Raw genomic sequence first — 20,841 nt, forward strand, 5'->3', positions numbered from 1 at the left:
TATTTCTATAGAGCACATTCATGAAGCATCTTGATAACCTATTTCTGTGTAGTTATTAATGAAAAGTCAATCCCCAAATAACACATTTGAATGTCAAGCATTCTGAATACAAAATGTCAGTTCTGAAATGTTCTAAGATACAAAAAAAAGCACCTGAAGATGTATCTCCATTAACTTATCTCAAGATATATCAAAATCTACTTAGCCAATATATGAAGATTATATATGCAAATAAATATATGTAATAAACAATAAATTTATAGAATTTTATCAATCAGATACAAAAAAATAATTGTAAAAACTCAGCAAAAGACCCAGTTTTTACGAAGGATTTTCAGAACAACATCCATACTTAATTTATTTCTACCTTTTTCCCTCTTGATATTACCTAATATTTCTTTCTAAAATACATATTAGGAATCAAGTATTGTAGGCAACAATATTCTCCAAAGTAATTTCCTTATATCTAACTGTCCCTTCTCTTTCATTAGTAAAGTAGAAAAGTGAACATTTCTCTGAAATACCCCCAGTCATCAGTACCTCAGTGTTGAGTGCCTCAGTTTTTTCATCATTAAAATAGGAGCTTTTATCTTTTGAACTAACTTTGATCTTTTAAATCAAAGAAAATAATTACATAAAAGGTGACGCTAGGAAGAAACCATCTGTCTTCTTTTATTTAGAACAAAGTTTACTAAAGTTGGTCTATCCTTACTAACATACCTCAAAACTTATTTGAAATTCAGATTTAGATCAAAACCTAACTAAACCCATCACTGAATTACATTAAATACAGTGGATGAGTCATTGACAAGTTGATTTTCTTTAAAGGGATAACTAATATTCTCTTACTTTCTAGGTCTCAGAAGTGTGTTAAGTGAAACTACTTACAGCAGTAGACAACCAGCCGGACACTTATCAGTGAAATTCTTTCCATCAAAAGACTTCATCCAGTTTACTGAGAGAATAAGGGCCAATTGTTTTCTTCTACTGCAATTCTGAACATCCACATCACATTCTAATATGGTGTGACATGCATGAAACACATTATTTAATGTTTGTATAACTATTGGGAAATTTTTAAAATTAATAAATCCTATGTCTTTTTAGGTTGGGATGCAATGTATGAAGAAATCTATTTTGCTTCTAAATGCCAAAAACTACATTTAGATTGCTAGGGGTTAGCAATATGTTATCAATATAGTAATATAAGCTACCGTATTTTCAAGGGATATGTACGTTTTGTTGAAAATTTCATTATCTTCAAAGTTGCTAAGATCTCAATATCAGTTGTTAGGGGATAGTTAATAATAGCAACTATATTGATAGGATATGTAGCACAGGGTCAAAGACCAAAAAAGATTATATACTTATATACTTCTGATAATCCAGAAACTCAACCTTTAGGTTGAGTTGGAAGGATTCTTACAAATATTTTTGTAGGGATTTAACCCAGTGTTTGTGTACTTCTACTCTTTTTATCCTAGAAATCTATTATGTTCACATGACTCTACAACCATTCAACAAGAGTGAGAATGACGGCTAATCTAAAGCTTAATGCTAATGAATTATAAGTTGCACTGAAATTCACTTTGAACAGAAGAAATGCAAATGAAATGCTAGTAATAACAGTAAATTTTAAATCCTAGTAAATGCTAGTTTTTAAAAAAATGTCCAGCCACCATGGTACCCAATGTATTTTGTCATATAACTGTAAGACTGAGACAACATACATCATAACCATTCATAAATTACCACTACTCTTAATTTTGTAATATACATGTGTGTATATACATAGCCACTCCCAATACCACACCATTCAGGAGGACTGGCATGTCCTAGGCTCTTCTCTAAGTTCTCATACTGTGAGTGAGAACTGTGCATCAGAATCCCCTGAAGTCCTTTGTTAAAGCAGATTACTGTTTTCCACCCCAAGTTTCTGGTTAAGTCTATAGAGAGACCCAAGAATCTGCATTTCTAACAAATTCCAGGGTGATGCTGATGCTACTGGCTCAGGGACCACATTCTGGGAACCTCTACTGTAAGGGATCTGTGAGTCTCAAAAGGCAATTGCAGAGAGAGACGAAGAGAGGGGAAGAAAGAGAGAAAATTATATAAAAGGTGACACTGGAGGCTGTAGTTATTAAATTAATGAAAATCGAGGGTGAGAGAGAGAAAAAGAGGGAGAGGGAGAGAGCGAACAAGCAAGAGTCCACTCTCAAGAGAGAAAGACATGCAGTTCTAGCAAAGGAGGCAGCAGATAAAAGTGAATACAGATACTGTCTTCCATCCTAGTACTTGCCCTTTATCTTGTTGGTTAGGAAAAAGTAAGAAATCATGAGGAGCCTGGGTGGATCAGGTTGTTGAGCCAGGGTCTTGGGATCAAGTCCTGCAGAAGGCTCTCTGCTCAGTAGGAAGTAGGCTTCTCCTTCTCACTCTCCCTCTGTGCTCTCTCAAATGAATAAATAAAATCTTAAAACAAAATGAAATGAAAAAAAAACTAACAAATCAACAAAGACCTCTCAAATGATAATTAACTTAATTGACATACAAACCGTTTCACACTTAAAAGGCTAGATAGAGGGGCACCTGGGTGGCTCAATGGGTTAAGCCTCTGCCTTCAGGTCATAATCTCAGGGTCCTGGGATCAAGCCCCACATCGAGCCCTCCGCTAAGCAGAGAGCCTCCCTCTACCCCCCTTTCTCCCTGCCTGCCCCTCTGCCTACTTGGGATCTCTCTCTGCCAAATAAATAAAATCTTTAAAAAAAAAAAAAAAAGTCTAGATAGATTGTTCCCATTACAAGTTTTAGAAAAAAAATATTGCCAGAAACTCGTCAGTCTTTCAATACCCCTAAATGGGACTACTTTCAGGAAAACACTAAAGGGGCACAGAAAGTTAACTAATGAGTTTTTCATATTAAAAAAAAAAAAAAAAAAAGGAATGTTCACCAGTAAAACATGGGTGAGAAATGATAATCAACAAACAACTCCAATTACATGCAGAAAATCTACTTAGAAACACTGTGTGGAATCTTCAAACAAGTATTAAATTTTTATTTATATGAAAGTTTTTCCTTTAAAGTTACTGAGCCACATAAAGGGAAAATATTAATTTTATTAGAATTTGAACAAATGTTGCACAAAGAAAACATTTTAACAAAATTGTATGGTGGCACAACAAACAAAAAAGAAAACAGCCAAAGATGTGTAAAAGAAATATAAGGTGGAAAACTGTTAAATATCTCATGATCCAGTGTAGAAACAAGAAGTCTGAACTTAAAAACCAAAGAAGCACGACAATAGAACAAAGTTAATGTTTGTGCTATCCTAACCAGACACATTCTTCAGCAAAACTTTAAAAGGCAGTTATATTTTACAGTATTTGATCTTATTTCTGACTTTTTCAGAAATAGATTATTTATATAATTCAACCTCACAGTTCCAAGTTTAAGCACTGAGAAATAATTATCCTAGTAACTGAAATGACAGGAGAGGCAAAACAATTGATTAGTTTTTAATGCTATATTTTCAACTGTAATAAGGGCTTGATCCAACAAAAGAAGTCAAAAGCAGATCAGAGTTCCCTTCTATTACCCAAGGAACTCCTCTGCCCAATCTGACTGCCATAATATTGTTACCCTAGTTAACAAAAAGCATTCTCAGGGACCAATGTAGGAAGAGAAGACACACTAGAAGTTTGATATTGTATAGCAAGGTAACTTGTCACCATTTCAGACTACCAAATACCAGAAGTTACTTAAAACAAATTATTTAAGTGTTCCCCATGTTTGCGATTTATTTCTAAATAACTGATATATTCATTTTTTGAACTGATCATATCAGGTTAATAATAGTGTAAATCATTTGAAAACTATAATAGAATACTTCAAGAATAGGACTTTGAATATTTTTCTCTTATATCTTGATCTTTACACAAAGATGCAATTCTTACTCTCTTGGTAGAGAAGTCTATGGGAAATAAACCTGGAAATGTTTTAAGGAGATTGTCAACCAAGACAGGTTTCTCAATTTCATGATTGTCATCTAACAAAGATACCAAATTTCACATTCTTAAACATCTTAAAACAATATAGCTGTGATTTTATAGACATAAAAAGGCAAAAATTCTAAATACTTAGGAAAGAAAGCCCTTTGCATTCTAAATATTTGAAATTTATTCACACAATATGCCCAATCTGAACTTTTAAATGAGGTATATTTTCTTCTTTCCAAATATCAAAAACCTTGCAAATATATCATAACATGAACAGTTTCAAATTATAATAAATTCACAGGCGTTTTGTCAATTTTCACTTTAACCTCTCATAAAACACACTGCTGTAGTCTTTGGATGTGGTATCTAACAAAAAAGGAAGTTGCCCACGGTCACTCTCTGTATGAGAGTTGCAAACACATAAGGTGAAAACACTTTTGTGGGTATTTTTAAAACATGATAAATGCACTACCAAACATTAATCATGATTTGAAATATTACATAAATACATATTAAAGATCATCTAGGTATCCACAATCCTATAAGGGGAGCACTAGAAAATAAAAATCTTATAATGATCTTAGGGCAGTTCTTAAGCAATTGAATGTCTTTATCTGAAAAACCTATGCTGAAAAAATTTGCATCTAAGTTTTGCTTTCTGAATGCGCAGGTTATAACCCACAGAAAACATGAGGGACAAATGTTTGGTCAGGATCTTGTTAGTTTAAGAAACAAAAGATTTAAAAACCAAAATATGCACACCATTAAAAATACTAATTCTGGAAATTATGCAGCTAAAAATTAAAATCACCCTGTCCAGCAAGTTCCAAAAATTTCACACATTTCAAACATTAAGGCAACTTGTTTCCAACTAAACAGTACTTTATAAAAATATATGTCACTTCAAAACATTATATACATAGTGGCAATAAATTTAGCTAGTTGTAATCTTTAATACATTAATAAAGTGTCACATATTACAAAGAAATTATACTAGGTGTTTGCATGTATGCACAAGTGGAGTTACAGTTTTTAAAGTACAGGTTTTAAAACTGAGCGAAGTGAACGTCCCTCTTTAGTGAGTTCTCGTGTCACACACATACACGGCAATGGGATTGCTTCCTCTCGTTTCTCTACAATATTGTAACTGCATTTCTTCAAGTGGTCAGCCATGCTTAGGATGTCAGCAAATTTCCATTCATTAACAGAACAAAATGCAGTACTGAATCGCCATACCTAAAAGAAAATTCTACTTCAGATTTAAACAAGTCAATTTATAACAATCAAAATATACTTCTTACTCCAACTGCAAACATTTCTACTGTTTGAGAAATATCCAACATAAAGGTCCAAGCAGTTAGCTACAAAACTGAAAAGGAGTAAATCCATTTGGAGGCAGATCTGTTTATCAAACACTTGCAGGATAATCACTTCTATGACATTATAACTACAATAAATGCAGTAACCAAAAAGAAAGAAATAAAAAGCAAAACTCAACATTAAAAATGACATCCAACTTGGCTTACTAAGCAATTTTTTAAAAGATTTAGTCATTTATTTGAGAAGACAAAGAGAGAGAGACAGTATGTAAATAGAGGGAGAGGGAGAGACACAAGAGACTCCCAGCTGAGCATACAGATCCCAATATAGACCTCGATTCCAGAACTGAGCCAAAGTGAAACGCTTAACTGACTGAGCCACTAGCTGCTCCTAAGCAATTCTTTAAAAATCATAAACTTGTAGGGATGCCTGGGTAGCTCAATCAGTTAAACATCTGCCTTCGGCTCACGTCATGATCTCCAGGGTCCTGGGATCAAGCCCTGCATTGGGCTCCCTGTTCAGCATAGACTGTTTCTGCTTCTCCCTTCCCCTTTGTCTCTCTCCCTATTCACATGGCCCCCTCACTCCCCCCACCCTTGACCCCCTGGAGCTCACTCTCTCTCAAACAAGTAAAATATTTTTAAAAAAATACACTAATACTATACCAAGGTACCTTATCACTCCACCATTTATAAGTACCAAAAGTACTTAGTAATATTCATGAATACAGGTACTCAATTTATTCAAAATGTTTCTGAAAATTTACATAAAACACTTTTGTAATATCAATCTTATTTAATTCCAAATGCATTTCTAGGCAAAAATTCACCTGCTATCCCTATTCATGTATCTGTTGGTAAAAATATGAGCTACTTCCCCTTTTACCCACTCAGCAGCTCCAAGCCTTGAAACAATGTCATCTTATTAGTTCAGCAATGACAGCTGTGGCCCCTTCTCATCTTTACAATTCTAAATATAAAGCTATCTGAACACAGGAAATAAGCATGAATGGAGGACAGACGCAAGTAACAAGTATGAATGGGATAGATCAGGCCTAGGTATCCTAGCTAAGTTCATCAACAAGGAAATTTTAGAGCACACTAAATGCACAGTAAACAGCAGATACGCTAGAAAGTGGCTATGAATTTGAGGAAAGTCCTCAGCACTCAGAGCTTCTCAGGAAAGGAGAGCAATGCCTTCCCAGGAAGACTAGTGTTCCGTGGGAACACTTTTACTTTTCAGCGGGCAAGAGAAATCACCACTGTTCCACACAAAGGGTACTTACTCCCTATATTCCTTAGGGTTATCCATCAATTACGCCTCCTGTGGAGTTCTTTCTCAGGAGTCCATGAAGGTCTAGAGAGTAGCTACCAACAGATTACAAATACTGCTAGCCTCCCTTACAATCCCCTATACCTATGAAACTATGGGAAGAATGAGGAGTTCTGTTAAGCCTCAGCAGAACACATTCATGAGCGATTTCATGGTGACAGACAGCCTCCCAATTTCCACAAGAGTCTGGCGAAACAAACTCAGAAAAAAATGGACGATTCCCATCTCCTGATGCAAGGCTTCTTAGTAATGGGCCAATTTTTCTTTCCGAAGTATTCCTCAGGTACTTAGTGCCCACTATATGGCAGTGCTGTTATACGCAGTGGATATTTTGGTTCCCAGAGAGTCTCACTTTTCAAGGAACTTACAATCTAAGGAAACCGGTAATTCATCACGAACAGCCTGGAGAGTACTCTAGCAGGGGTATACAGAGTAGGGGAAGAGAATGGGGCACCACACGAACCAGAGCTGTACACCTCCCTAAAAGCTTTAGGGTAGGTTTCTAGAAGGCTTTCCTGAAGATCTGTAGAGTGAGCAGGATCTGTAGTGAGAAGATGAAGATCACAAGCTCCAGAGACAGGTTCCCTAGATGTGAATCCATCAATTAGTTGGACAAGTTACTTCATCTCTTTAAACTTTGGTTTCTTCATCCATAATATAGAGACAGTAGATTAAACAGGTAAACAGAAGTACGTTTATCAGCACAACGCCCAGCATATTGCAAATGCTCAGATGTAGTTACTATATTAGAGACAGCACATTCAAAGGCCTTAAGGCAAGAAGTCAGAAAGAAAACATCAGGAGACTAAGTACACCAACATAGATGGAATATAAAGGGACAAGAGGAAACTAAGGAGGTAAGTAAAGACAGGATTATAAAAATTCTTAAAGGTTCATTAGGGAGTCTTTCTCTGTCCCAGTGCAATGAACAAACATTAGTTTTTAAACACTACAGTGTAAGAACTGTATTTAAGAAAATATTTAAAACTCTAGTCCTTATGTAGAGAGTATGTTGGAGAAGGGTCCAGTTAGGAACAGAAATCCCGTTAGGATCTTGTGGTAATCCAGAGAGAGATGAAGGGGAGAGAGTTAGGTAAATGGCAGTGGAAACAGTAAAGCAAACCTGAGAGGTATGAAGAAGGGAGACTCAAGAGAATATTAAGATTACTAGATTACTAGATATGAAAATAAAGGGAAAAAAAAAAAAGAAGTTCACCCTAATTCCCAAATTCCTAGTTTAGGCAACTTGATAGAAAATGCCACTTGCCGACGTTTTTTTTTTTAATCAAGCTTTTTCCCAGCTTTTTTTTCTCTTTTTAAGATTTTGTTTATTTGAGAGAGAGACAGAGAAAAATGAGCAGTAGGTAGAGGCAGAGGAGGAGAGACAGAGAGAGAGACTGAGAGAAGCAGACTCCCCACTGAGCAGGAAGCCTAACATATCTGATGCAGGGCTTACTCCTAGGATCTAGAGATCATGACCTGAGCCAAAGGCAGACCCTTAAATGACTGAGCCACCCAGGCTCCCCACCACTTGGGGAAGAGAGGCAGAGAGGCAGAGAGGCACCTGGGTGGCTCAGTCAGTTGACCATCTGATTTTGGCTCAGGTCATGATCTCAAGGTGGTGAGACTGAGCTCTACATTGGGCTCCGCACCCAGCCAAGTGTCTACCTGAGATTCTCTCTCTCCCTCTGCCCCTCTCCACTGTGCATGCAAGCTCTCTAAAATAAAATAAATCAATAAATCTTAAAAGAAAAAGGGGGGGGGATAAAGATGTGAAGTGGGTTGGACATGCTGAGTTTGATGAAGCTCTGAGATAATCAAGAGCAGATACTTATATTTAATCCTCTGGAGTTCAGGAGAAAGTGGCCAGGATATAGATGTGTAAGTAACCTGTATAAATGATGGCAATTTAAACTTCAAGAGTAGATGAGATTTCCTGCAGAAATAGAATCCCCAGAAAACATTTCACCCCACAGGTCAATACTAGTGGGCAAGGATAAAAATAATACTATGCTTGGAATATCCCATCCCAAATGAAGAAAGAAACCAAGTCCTCTGTATGTGTATACATACATATACACAGCAAGTATGGAACTTTCTGCCACCAAAATTCCTATTTGGAGAAAAAAAAATCATAAAAGAAATAGATTAGATGTTCATTTGTTGGTGAAAGCTTCAGAAAAACACAGAAAATGTAGAATTCTGAAGAACTGGAGCAGTGAGTAAAAGTCAGAAAAAACCTAAGGGTGGTAAGAACAAAGTATTCAGAAATATGAACCTTGTGCAATCAAGGTGAAATTTACCAAATTTTTTCTACTTTATAAAATGCAAAATGTCATATTATAAATGTTCTGATATTAAAAACTCCTGAAATAAAAGATATTTATAGTGCCTTCTAGTTTCTACTAGACAGTGCCTCAAACATAAGGTGGGCAAAAGCAGGGGTGCCTGGCAGGCTCAGTCAGTAGAGCATGCAAATTTTTATCTCAGGGTTGTGAGTTTGAGCCCCATGCTGGGTGTAGAGATTATTTATAAATATGACACTACTACTACTACTAATAATAATAATAAGTGCAAAAGTGGATTTTCACAAAAGAAAATGGGGGACCCAAGACTTGCTCCCAGATCTGCCTAAATCTCCAAGCTTCCTAAATCTCCTCAAGCCTCCAATATGCAACACTCTCTTGTACCATTCTAACCTAGACCCCCCACCACAATATCAAATCCAAGTATCCCACTCTTTCCTCACTTCAATCTAGCACATATCCACATCCTCATGGTTTCTAGTCTCCAAATACTCCACTGCTCACTTACCAGTAGCAGCAGTTATAACTTTTCTTTCTCCCTGAAATAACTAAGATCTAAGAAGGTTGCTAGGAATGCAGAGAAACTGCCAATTGTAAGCAGGAGAAAACCTTCTCCTTGCTTCCTCCGTTGTCCTATGATGAAACATCTCAGATGGAGCTCAAACTGGAAGATGGTTAACATGGACTCAAAAGGAACTGTTACAGAAGAACTGAGTATAGAAAAGCAGTATGAAAAAAACAGAAGTGGCTGTGGCCATGTTAGATTAGAACCTAGTATTAGGATGTCTGCAATAAATACATGATTATGACAAACTACTCTAACCCAGTTTTTCATTAATCATTATTTTAAAAAATGTCTGTCAGATTAAAGTGTAAGTTTTAAGGGTGGTCAATTTTGCAACAAGGTCTTAATTTTACTGATTCTACAACATTAAGTGTCTACTATATATCAAATATGGGGGTGATATGGTTAAGATTAAACTAACCTTTTCTTTTATTTGCCATGATGAATTTCCTTCTGGATACTTCCTTTTTCCCCACTGCAGTATGACCATTCCACGAGACTGAAGCAGGCTGCCACACACATCCCTCATTAACCTGGATACACATGAGAGCTGGCATAAACTGAAGCCATCTAGAAAGCCTGCAATATGTTGTAGGACCTCAAAAGGAAGACTACTTAGATGGTCACTATGCAATCCCAACACACAGTTTCTAGCAGGCTCTACTAATACTGTAGATACACATGGCTGAACTCCAAATGACCTCAAGTGGCGGTCATGTATAATCTTTGCTCCTTGTGTTGATGGACAAAATCTACGCTGAGAATAGGTACAACCATAATATGCTAAAGGACACCTCTGCTCCATCCAGCCATTGAGTCCAGCATGAATGTCACCATGCACGTTCTTAAAATGTGAAGAAAATTCTTTTCTTCTAAATAACTGTCCACAAACAAATGTAAACATTGAACGCTGCTTGGGTTGGTACCTAGCAACACATTCCAATACTAAATCCAGGCCAAGTGTCTGAAAAGGACTTGGATTTGAAAGCTGTGGGTTGGCATGATCACAAGCTGATGCTGAAGCTATTTCCCCAACCATTGTATTTGTAGCTAATATTGCAGATGGAAGTGAAAAAGTCTGAGTCCCAAAGTCAACGTGATAAACATCAACCATGCGACTATCAGATATACCCCTCCCTCCTGGAGAATCTCCTAGACAAAACAGCAATGCTGCTGTGATTAGGTCTATTCCTTGGAGGCCCATTGGATCTTCTGCAACTTCCAAATCTGATGTATCTACTGCTTTATCTTCTTTTGGTTTAGACCAACATGAGTTAGAAAGAAATTTGAATGAAGGAGGATGACTGAAAGATAAGACATCCACATTCCTCAAGTCCCCTAAGTCTACTTTTCTCCAACACAATGCTCCTTCATCCTCATCATCTGGCATGAGGATATGCTGAACTGTGCCATTAGGCAAAGCACCAGATGGTATTACTTCCTTAAGTTGTGCTGCTACGGAAAGTGAACTGGAAGGTTGTGAAGTGCCATCTGATGCCATACATTCTCCATTTGTTAAGTTACTTTGTTTTGAATCACCATGTAATTTCTGATTTTGGTCTATGGCCTGTGTACATATATTTTCCAAAGAAAAGCCATTACAGAGAGCAGAAGTGGCATAAGAACTGTTATTTGAGTCACACAATAAATCACTTGAACCATTTTGTTCAGACTGGACATTCAGACTTGTGTCATTATGGTCAATTCCACCTACTGCTCCTATCTCATCCTCATAAAAATGGTCCTGGTCTTTTAAGTGTCTATTCTGCAAGCTTCCTCTGGGATCTTGCTCTTCACTCATGTCATTTGGGGAAGCACAAAGACTTGTACTCAACATGCCAATGTCTCTTGTGGCAGTATTCAGGATATCTAAAGCAGCAGCCAAACTTCTGGTTGTTTCTACAGTAGCTTGATAAAGTGCACCATAAGATTCTTCATCAACAGACACCAAACCATTAGTATGTGGTATTTCTGGGACACTTGATTTAACTGAGATTTGTTCTCTAGATTCTGATACTTTATCAGTCGCTTTTGACATCATGGTGGCTACTTTGAGAGATTCTAAGAGCATCCTTTGGTCTTGAAGGGCCAAGGCCATATCTAATTGTGCCACTTCATCAACATCTCTGCTTAGATTTTCATACGATTTCCGATCTGCATAACTAACTGGCCATCGGTTCCACTCCATAGTACAGCACACCACACTTGCAGGACACATTTCTAGATGTTCAGCAACTTTATTTCGAGCCATTGTAAATGGACATCCGAAGTCACTATTTAAGCAAGGCACTCGTTCAAATGGACATAAAAGTCGATGTTCATCAGCTTTACAAGAATGGAAAACTGCTCCACACACCAACGGACAACCAATCAAGTCACAGGAAATCCCAGGCTCTGGTCTGATCATACACCGTCTACTGACACAATTCACACAGTGCGAGTGCTGCAGCTCCTCCTCCATAATGGCCAGTCCAGCTCTAGTTGTTGAGATGGGAAAAAGATAAGAAGTTAGGCAAAAAGTGGTTGATTTTTAAAACAGCTGAATAACAAAAATCAAGTCATAAAGAAATATATGTAAAATAAGCCTACTTAACAAGTTTATTTTACATATAATCAATTCATCTTGAAACAACTTAAGCACTCATTTCAAATAATAATGCAAAAGTTCATTTTTTCATATAATAATATGCCTAAGAGGCTACATGTTTCAAAATATAATGCTTAAATTCTAGTATACTATGTAGTATATAAATTGATGCTAAATACAAATTAGCATATTTGACTTTTAGATTTCAAAGAATGCTTTAGCTTTTATTTTTAGTTTCAACTAAATGGACTCTGAAGCGCCCGTAGCACACTGACATCATCATATTCCTGAGAGAATGATCTGAGTTTCATGAATATACTTAACTAAAACTATTATAAATTTTTTATACCCTCTAAATATAGGAATCCATTTAAGATTTCATCTACTGATCATTCCTTCTACATACACCTTAATACCTTCTACAACGAATCACCATAGTAAGCCTTAATTAAAACATACATGGAATTTACCCAGAAAATCTAAATTCCAGCTCTAGTTCATCGGTTCATAACTATGGATAAATCACTTACTTCTGAGGGCTACACCTTCTGTTTACTCACTCAACACCTATTTATTGTTTAACTACTATCTACCAGGCACTGTGTTTGGTGTGACAATATAAAGATTCGTCAGACATGGTATCTCTGAAGAAGCTACAGCAGCTCAGAGATACAACAGTAAAAATCATGTCTCATTATTATGTGATCAATCTGACAGAAGTAAAATGGTAACACAGAGAAGATAATCATCACTATGGGGAGGAGCTACAGAAGAATTCACAGTAGTCTTCAAAGATGGGAAATCTTAAGCATAGGAGGGAAGAATTAGAAAGGAAGTATTCAGTGCTGAAGTAACAACACATGTAAATGGAAAAAAACAAGTGGCAAAACATGTTCAGGGAACCTCAAGTTTCCTAGTGTTGCTAAATCACAAGGTGAAATGCTAGGTAGCTCTGAGAGATGGGGCTGGATAATAGAAATAAATCAGATCATGAGGACTGTGCTATATACTACTCTTACGAGTTCAGACTTTAAGTAACAGGAATTCACTAAAGATTTGAGCAGAGAAATAGTATCTATAAAATAACAGGAGAGGGGCACCTGGGTGGCTCAGTGGGTTAAAGCCTCTGCCTTCAGCTCGGGTCATGGTCGCGGGGTCCTGGGATAGAGTCCCGCGTGGTGCTCTCTGCTCAGCAGGGAGCTTGCTTCCCTTCTTCTCTGCCTACTTGTGATCTCTCTCTCTCTCTCTGTCAGAAAAATAAATAAAATCTTTAAAAAAAAATAACAGGAGAGATTTACAGATACCTAATGGTCCTTCCTTTTATCAAGAAAAATTTTATACAAAAATAGAGAAAGCATCAGCACAATATACTGATTCAATTATAATTATTAATCCTATTTGATGTATCTTTGTCTAAAATCTTCAACTTCTTTATTGGCTTGTCCCTATGAGCAGTAAAAACTTAAAACTATTTCATCTTTAAAAACCTAAATAATAAAACAATATCTCCCTTTTATTACTACTCTTTTTTCTTAAAATTTCCAAATCTTCAAGCTTCCAGAAAAAAAATTTCCAAATTTTGAAATTTCCAAATTTTCAAGCTTCCAGGAAAAAAAAAAGAAATTAAAAAACAAACAAACAAAAACAACAAATAGGCTTCATGCCTCCCATATACTCTTCAGCCCTCTAATCTGGCTTTCTTGTGACCAACAGTCATTAAAACTGCTCTGAGATCCTTGGTGCTAAATTCAAAGGGCATTTTTTTCCCCAGACTTCATCTTCCTTGGCCATTTACCTCATTATGGTGAATAGGCCCTCCTTTTTGAACTACTTGTCTTTCCTTAGGATGTTACATTTCCCTGGTTTTCTCCCTACTTTTTTTTTTTTACCTTTTTTAATGTTTTAAAAAAATAAAAATAAAAGCATTCACAGCAATGAGCCTACAATATTTATTTTTATTTTTGGCTATTCCTTAATCTTTTCTAATCCTTAATATTTTCTAAAATATTCCTCTTCTCCAGGGATCATGTCATTTCTTGCTCATTCTATTCATTCCCTCTGGGTGCTCTCAATTTCTCAAAAGCGTCAATTACCACCCATATGCTGAAAACTTACTTCTTGCCCAGATCCCTCTCCCAAACTTCAGATCTCTACTAATAAGTCAATTACTTATACGTCTCTACACCTACATGGGACAAGCAACTCATCTTAACACTCCCCAAATTAAATTACACTGTAATGGGTAATAATTTTCTGGGTAAGAAGTAGATTCTTAGCCTATTTTCTTCACTTCAGTGCATAAAAGATTACTAGCTCTCTGACATATTTTTCCATACATGCTATCTGGGTTTCAGGTGGCTAAAGTAAGCTAATTAGTCCCGAAATTGCTATTTTTGTCCAATCCAGGGATGATTTTCCTCAAACAATAACAAAAAAGCCTACCTCATACTGACAGATCTCTACTGATTACGTAGAAAATTTCGGAGTTGATATTATGGCACTTACTGACACTAGGGGGCATGGAGGAGGCAGGGGGAACAGGGCATCATTTAACAAAAAACTGTATTTTTTATTGTATTTAAAAAATTACAAACTATGAATTAAATACTTCTGAATGTTTACCCCATAAATTTTATAGGTTAAGACAGAACCTGTAAGTTAAACACAGACATGCTAAGAGTCATAACAGAAGAACGGCAGACTAATGATGAGAAACATTTGTAAATTAAGCCAATGTTCAAAGAACAATGTTAGTAAGAATTAAGACAAATTTTACTGAGTGCTTAGATTGTTAAAACAGTGGAAGCTTTCTTATTTTGCAACAAATAGAAGGAATTCATCTCACATGATGAGGGTTATAAACTTGACTGTTACTAAGAGAGAACCTAAAAATACAAGCAGTTCCAAAGAAGTAACCACTACTCTCATAACTTGCAGGAACACTTTATGTTACGTGCACATCACATGACCATACCAGGCAGAACACATTCAAAAACACCACTTAACTCAAAACTGTTTAAAACAGCAACGGCTACAAACAAGAAGTTAAATGCAAAACAGTAACAACTTTGAAAGGAAGACACAGAGGCTTCTCAAGCTTCAAAATAGTTCCACACTACTCCCCTTGGAATAAGAAAAATGTTTTAAATAAATAAATAAATAAAGGCATTCACAGCAATGAGCTAAATATTTATTTACTGAAGTAGACTTAGGAAGGAAAAAAGCACACTAATTATGTACCAATCTTCTCCTTACATACACCATTTCACTTAGTGTCCCATAATCCTCTTTAACAACCCCTAGGAAACTGAGGTTCAGACAGGCTTAAGGGACTCCCCTAAGGTCATCTCCCTGTTAAATGGCAGAGCTGGGACTTCAATCTATATCTGATTGAACATATCAGAAGATATGTTTACTCATAAAAGCTGAAGAAAACAGGCAGCACTTCAGTAACTGGTGATCCAATTTTAAGATGTTATTTGAGGAATGGAGGTTACACAACTTTGCTTGTAGTTCATTCCAACACTTAATCACCCCTGTGGTCAAGAAAGTCTTTTTGGTCCTTTGTAATTACAATAGCACATAACTTTGCTTTGAATGTCAGTATTTAAAACTACTTTTAAAATAACTTGCATTTATAATAGTATAAACTTACAGAACAAGAATATAAATTTAGCAAATCTCAAAACAGCAATATAAAGCAGGAATCAAGTTTAATTCCATTTTACAAGTAAATATATTAAGAAGTAAGTTAAGAAAAAGCACTAGATAATAACCAGAGTATTCTGAGGACAGAACCCTCAGCTTCAGAATTTAAAACTTCCAGATCCATCCTTTTTCTAATCAAGATCATTACCAGAGTAAATATTCCTCCATTAGGTAGTTTGCACTTGCACATAAATCCTGTGAAACGGGTTTATAAACATCATCCCTGATTTATCAGCTGAACAGTGACACAGCAGGCCCATTAGAAAACACGTTGCTAAAATTGAGGCTTCAAGTTCAAGATAAACTTAATTATAGAACTCCTCAATATTGTCTTCTTAAACCCTTTGAAAAAGAATCTGAACATTCCAAATAACATCTTTATAATTCACGTTTAAGTTGAATGACTGGGGAAAGTCTCATTAGACTAGAAAACATGTGTAAATGATTAAATGCTTTACAATAGTTTCAATTTTCTCCAATAAAAATTCTTGGCCAACTGATACTCTGTGACTAGCAATCCGTAAAAATAGTTTTAAGACATGGCATTTTCTCATACAGTGAAAGGAGGCCTTGTCATTTGAAGTTATTTTCTATACACAAAAATAATACTTCAAAAAAACATTTCTTTATTTTTCCAGATTCATTAAAATAATTAAGGAGATAAATAAATGAAGCACTGCAACTTAGCATGATTTTAAAAAATGCTAGGTCAAGTCAGCCAAAGCACTCAACACAGCTTGCTGCTATCTGTGCCTCTGTTAGCAAGATACATGAATACACGCAAGCACCCCTCCCCACAATCGCTGCCTAGGATCCTTAAGTCTCAGTTTAAATGTTACTTTCCACATACCAAAAGCAAGGTATAGATCCCATATTATGCTGTGTGCTCATTACACATTGGGTTTTTCCTTGTAATACTAGTCACAACACTAAGTAAATCACTATCCTTAAGTATCAAACCCCACAGGAAAACTGTAAGCTCCATGAAGGAAGCAGGGCCATCTCTTGTCTCATCCATCCATTCTTGTGTTTCCTATATTTCAGACTGTGCCTAATTGGAGCATCACTTATTTTAGAAATATGAATAAATGAAAGAGATATACTATAAGAAACAGCTAAATGGATTCCAAAACAAGGTTTTTTATTTCATCGAAAACTACACACTTCATGAAAAAATACAACCTTACAGACCTAGTATTACACAATCAGACTGAGTCAAAATTACTTTATTGTACCAGCTATAAAAAGTCAATAATAGTGTTCAAACATTTGCTGAGTACCTAAATCTATATGTTCCAAGCATTATATATAGAGTTAAGATAAATCATCCATGAAAAAAGCAAGTCAAAGGGAAAAGAAGTCAGAGACAGGTAATTTCAACCTTCCATTATTTTAAAATCTTAAAAAATAGTCATAAAAGGCACAGAAGTAAACATTTACCAGTATATTGCTCCACTATTATTTTAACTCCCCAATCAACTCTGCGCTCTAGTTACTGGTTACTTGACTACAGAAGGCATCAGCTTCAAAAAGAAAAGCAGAGGTGAAAGTGTCCACACATGTGCACGTGCCTGAGTAGGTACTGCGCTAAAAAGCTCAAAAAAGGAAGTGGTATCAGCCGACTGCTTGATACTGCAGTTCATATAGTACTAGATGAAACGCAACTGCACTTAAACAATAAAATATTGCTTCAATGTGAGGATGAAATGGACCTATAGACAGACTTGTTCAATTAGTTAACACAAGTAAGTCCATGACTGAAATTTTACATTTAGCAATCAGCTATAAGCTCCTCTAAGCAAGTCTCATCCTTTTTGTATAGTCGGAGGTACTAGTTATACTAATACAACTAACTGTACAATTAATATTAAATACAAACACCTCCTGGTTGATTTGCTGATCAAGCACAATCAGTTCTAAAGACCATAATAAACCTCAGCTGCACATCTTAACTGGTTTAAAAGGGGCGGGGGGTGAGGGGTGCGGTGCATCATGGTGACTAGGCAAGATCTAAAATCCACTATCCTTAAACTCCACTCAAAGCACATGCCCTCCTTATGAGTCTAAAATGGCTAAATAGGTTACACTGTATACATTCTTTTTATTAAATTATAGTTCTGACTTTTTATAGAATGATGACCTAATTAAATGGAAAATTCTGTCAAATTTTTCACCCTTCCAGCTATGATATAATCCAAACATACATCTTCTAAGTCTAAATATGGTCATGAGTAACTTATTTCAAAATGAAAGTTCTAACTACTTGCAATGTTCTCCACTAAATAAATGAAATTATGACAGACTTACAAAAGAAATTAAAATAATATAATATTTAATACTCAGACCAGAACCCGTTTGCACGGATTCTCAGATAAAAATAATCCACCCAAATGGTGGTACTCAACTTATTAAAATGGGCAGCAGGGCATTGGGGAATGGGCTTCCAAGGAATCTCAGCTTTGTGACCTTGAGGCAATTACTCTACTGTGAAAACCACCTAGAACTCTACAAAGGTTGGGTTATATTTTATGTGTGTGTCTAATGGAATACAACGTATTCCTCAGAAAAGGGATGTACTTCACTTTACACAACAGCCACGTTAACATACCCAAAGCTTTATGTAAAATTATTTTTTCTTTCAGGTCATTTAGACTTATAAAGCTTATAAAAAGCAGCTGTATGAGGAAATAACCTATGTTTAAAGTATTCACTCAATAAATAGACAGACAGACATACCCTTTTTGTAAAAGATGAGGTATGCTTTTCTGATTTAAGTATCTAACTATCTACACTATAAAAAGCATTAGCCCAATGCCAATCTCACGTATTTCATCAAACTGAATTTGAAATTAAATATTTTATATAGCCTTTTGATTGAGGACTTTGTCAAAGAATTCTACAAATACAATGTCCTTTTAATGACACAATCATAGGAACTTAGTTAAAAGATGTGTCCAAAATCATACAAAAATAGCATAGGGCTTATCCCATTAAAAGTCACATTTCAGTAATATAGTATATCAAACAGTAAACACACAGTAAGCAACACCTATGTGGTGACCTCAAAGTACCTAACTATATACATTACCTCAAAATATTACTGCCCTTAATTAAGTACTTTATTAGGACATTTTGTATTTTTCAGAAGTCTCCAATGCTAGAGATAGCAAAATATTGGGTTGAAATTAAATACCCAGCACACTTAGAATGTATAAAAGTTTGCCTACATCAGAAACTTCAGTTCTCTGATAACCCTCAAAAAACTCCACCCACCTACATTTCCAGAATCACAAAAAAAAGCTTCTGTCACTGCATTAAGGTACTAGATAAGAACGAAATGGCAACTTAAAAGTTACCAAAACACCACGTTATCGCTAATTAAGCTTCTGGAGTAAGAAACAGTGACTAAGCATATGGAACAGTGATTCAGCCAAAACTGCATATTGAAAAACCGAACCGTCAGAAAAATCCTAAACGTACATTTTATGCTGTTCTTTTCCCCTTCCTGAGCCGAAAACTGGAGTACTTTCTAAAACCTTAACAAATATGAGCAAATGCAAAATCTGTTTCCATAGCCTGTGTCTCTCAAGGATACAACACAGTATTGGAATGCAGCGAAAGAAAGAAAGAATTTTAAAGTTCCAAACGTTTGGGAAGTTTTATGTTTAAAAGTGTTTCAACAGTTTTAAGTTCATCTACACTGACAGCAGAATGCCCATAAATAGGTTCCTCCTGGATCAGAGTCAACAGAGTAATTACGGAAGAAAAGGTCAATTCCTTCCCAAACATCTTTTATCTGGGACTTGCGACACGGCTCAGCAAGAAAAACAGGAGAGGGGAATGGAGTACAAGAACCATGGTAAACAACCCACTGCCCTGCCGGTCTCTGCCTCGTCTCCCGAAGACACACGCTGAAAACACACTCAAAGGAGATGACTTTGAATTCTACGTGCACTCCGCGGCCCCCTGCCGAGCAGCGTTCCACGGGACCGGACACAAATAACTTGGAAAGGGCCAGACCCCCCAGATCGAGAAAATCAGGAAGTTTCTCTTTAATAAGGACGGGGGCGAAGACGAAGATCCGCTCACTACCATGAATGGAAAAGTTACTAACTTCACGCATCCCGGGAAGACAGCGGAGGATGCCTCCCAATCGGACTTTTAACCCATCGGTCCCCAACCACCCCCAAGTTCTGAAAAGGCAAAAGGAAACAGAACCCGCGTTTTCAAGGTTCTCCGGGCTTTCCAAGTTTACCTCCCGCTTCAGCCACCACCTCCGCACCCCCCCCCCCCCCCGCATACAGACGGACACGCAGGCCAGGTGACACGGGGGTCGGTCCCCGGCTGTGGGTCGCCATTTGCCGGCCGCCTCCACGGCCAGCCAGGCAGGACGGCGGGCGCGGACGCCCACGCGGCGGACGCCCTCTCCGCGCGCCAGGACGGCCGGCCCGGGACCCGCAGCGCCGCCGCGGACGCCGCTTCTGTACTGCGCCCAGGCCCGGCCCGCGGGACCCACGGCCGCCGCCGCCGCCGCCGCCCCGGCTGCAGGCCTCGCACGACCCGGCCGCCGCCTCTGTCCCCGGCGCAGCCCGCGCCGCGCTGGCCTCCCCCGCCGGCCTCCCGACACTCACCGCCCCGCGCGGCCGAACCGCGGCCCAGGCCCTGGCTGCCGAGGACGCCGTGCTCGGCTGGTCCGCGCGGTCCCGGCTGCTCGGCGTCCCACACCCCCTTGCGGTCCGCCTCCTACTGGCCTCTCCCCGCGCCCGGCCGCCTCCTTTTCTCCTCCTGTCCAGCTCTTCGGCCTCCTCTCTCGGCGGCCGCCCTCCTCGCGCGCCCCGCCCCTCCCCGCCCAGCTCGGCCCCGCCCAGCTCGGCCCCGCCCAGCTCGGCCCGGCTCCGCCCACCGGACCCAGCCCCGTCTCGGCAGCGGCTGCCAGCCCCGGCGGACACGCGCACGCCGGGCCCGGCGGGGACGCGTACGCTGAGTTCGGCGGGGACGCGCACACCGCCCGCGGATGCTGGAAGAGAAGCGG

The 20,841-nt window shown here is 37.9% G+C and overlaps 1 protein-coding gene across 4 annotated transcripts; it reads right to left on the reverse strand.

Moving 5' to 3' along the window:
- Window positions 1–3,092: 3,092 nt before the first annotated feature.
- FBXO30 (F-box protein 30) lies at window positions 3,093–20,632 on the reverse strand. Of its 4 annotated transcripts, none has more exons than XM_059400885.1 (4): window positions 20,441–20,632; window positions 13,202–13,347; window positions 9,936–11,991; window positions 3,093–5,227 (listed from the first exon to the last, which is right to left on the reverse strand). In XM_059400885.1, the coding sequence occupies exons 3-4, from the start codon at window positions 11,973–11,975 to the stop codon at window positions 5,024–5,026; spliced, it is 2,244 nt and encodes a 747-aa protein (XP_059256868.1). In that variant the 5' UTR covers window positions 11,976–11,991; window positions 13,202–13,347; window positions 20,441–20,632; the 3' UTR covers window positions 3,093–5,023. The 4 variants fall into 4 exon arrangements, with proteins under 4 accessions (XP_059256868.1, XP_059256869.1, XP_059256870.1 ...); XM_059400886.1 differs by lacking the exon at window positions 20,441–20,632 and adding an exon at window positions 20,120–20,235; XM_059400887.1 differs by lacking the exon at window positions 20,441–20,632 and adding an exon at window positions 20,112–20,235.
- Window positions 20,633–20,841: the final 209 nt, after the last annotated feature.

The sequence above is a fragment of the Mustela nigripes genome, chromosome 5, assembly GCF_022355385.1.
Source record: "Mustela nigripes isolate SB6536 chromosome 5, MUSNIG.SB6536, whole genome shotgun sequence".
NCBI lineage: Eukaryota > Metazoa > Chordata > Mammalia > Carnivora > Mustelidae > Mustela > Mustela nigripes.

Excerpts from the sequence above, each read along its gene's own strand:
- FBXO30 (XM_059400884.1), bottom strand. The coding sequence starts at position 11,975 with ATGGAGGAGGAGCTGCAGCACTCGCACTGTGTGAATTGTGTCAGTAGA. Across the intron at positions 5,228-9,935 it reads CATGGCAAATAAAAGAAAAG|GTATGGCGATTCAGTACTGC; the intron begins GTTAGTTTAATC and ends ATTTTCTTTTAG.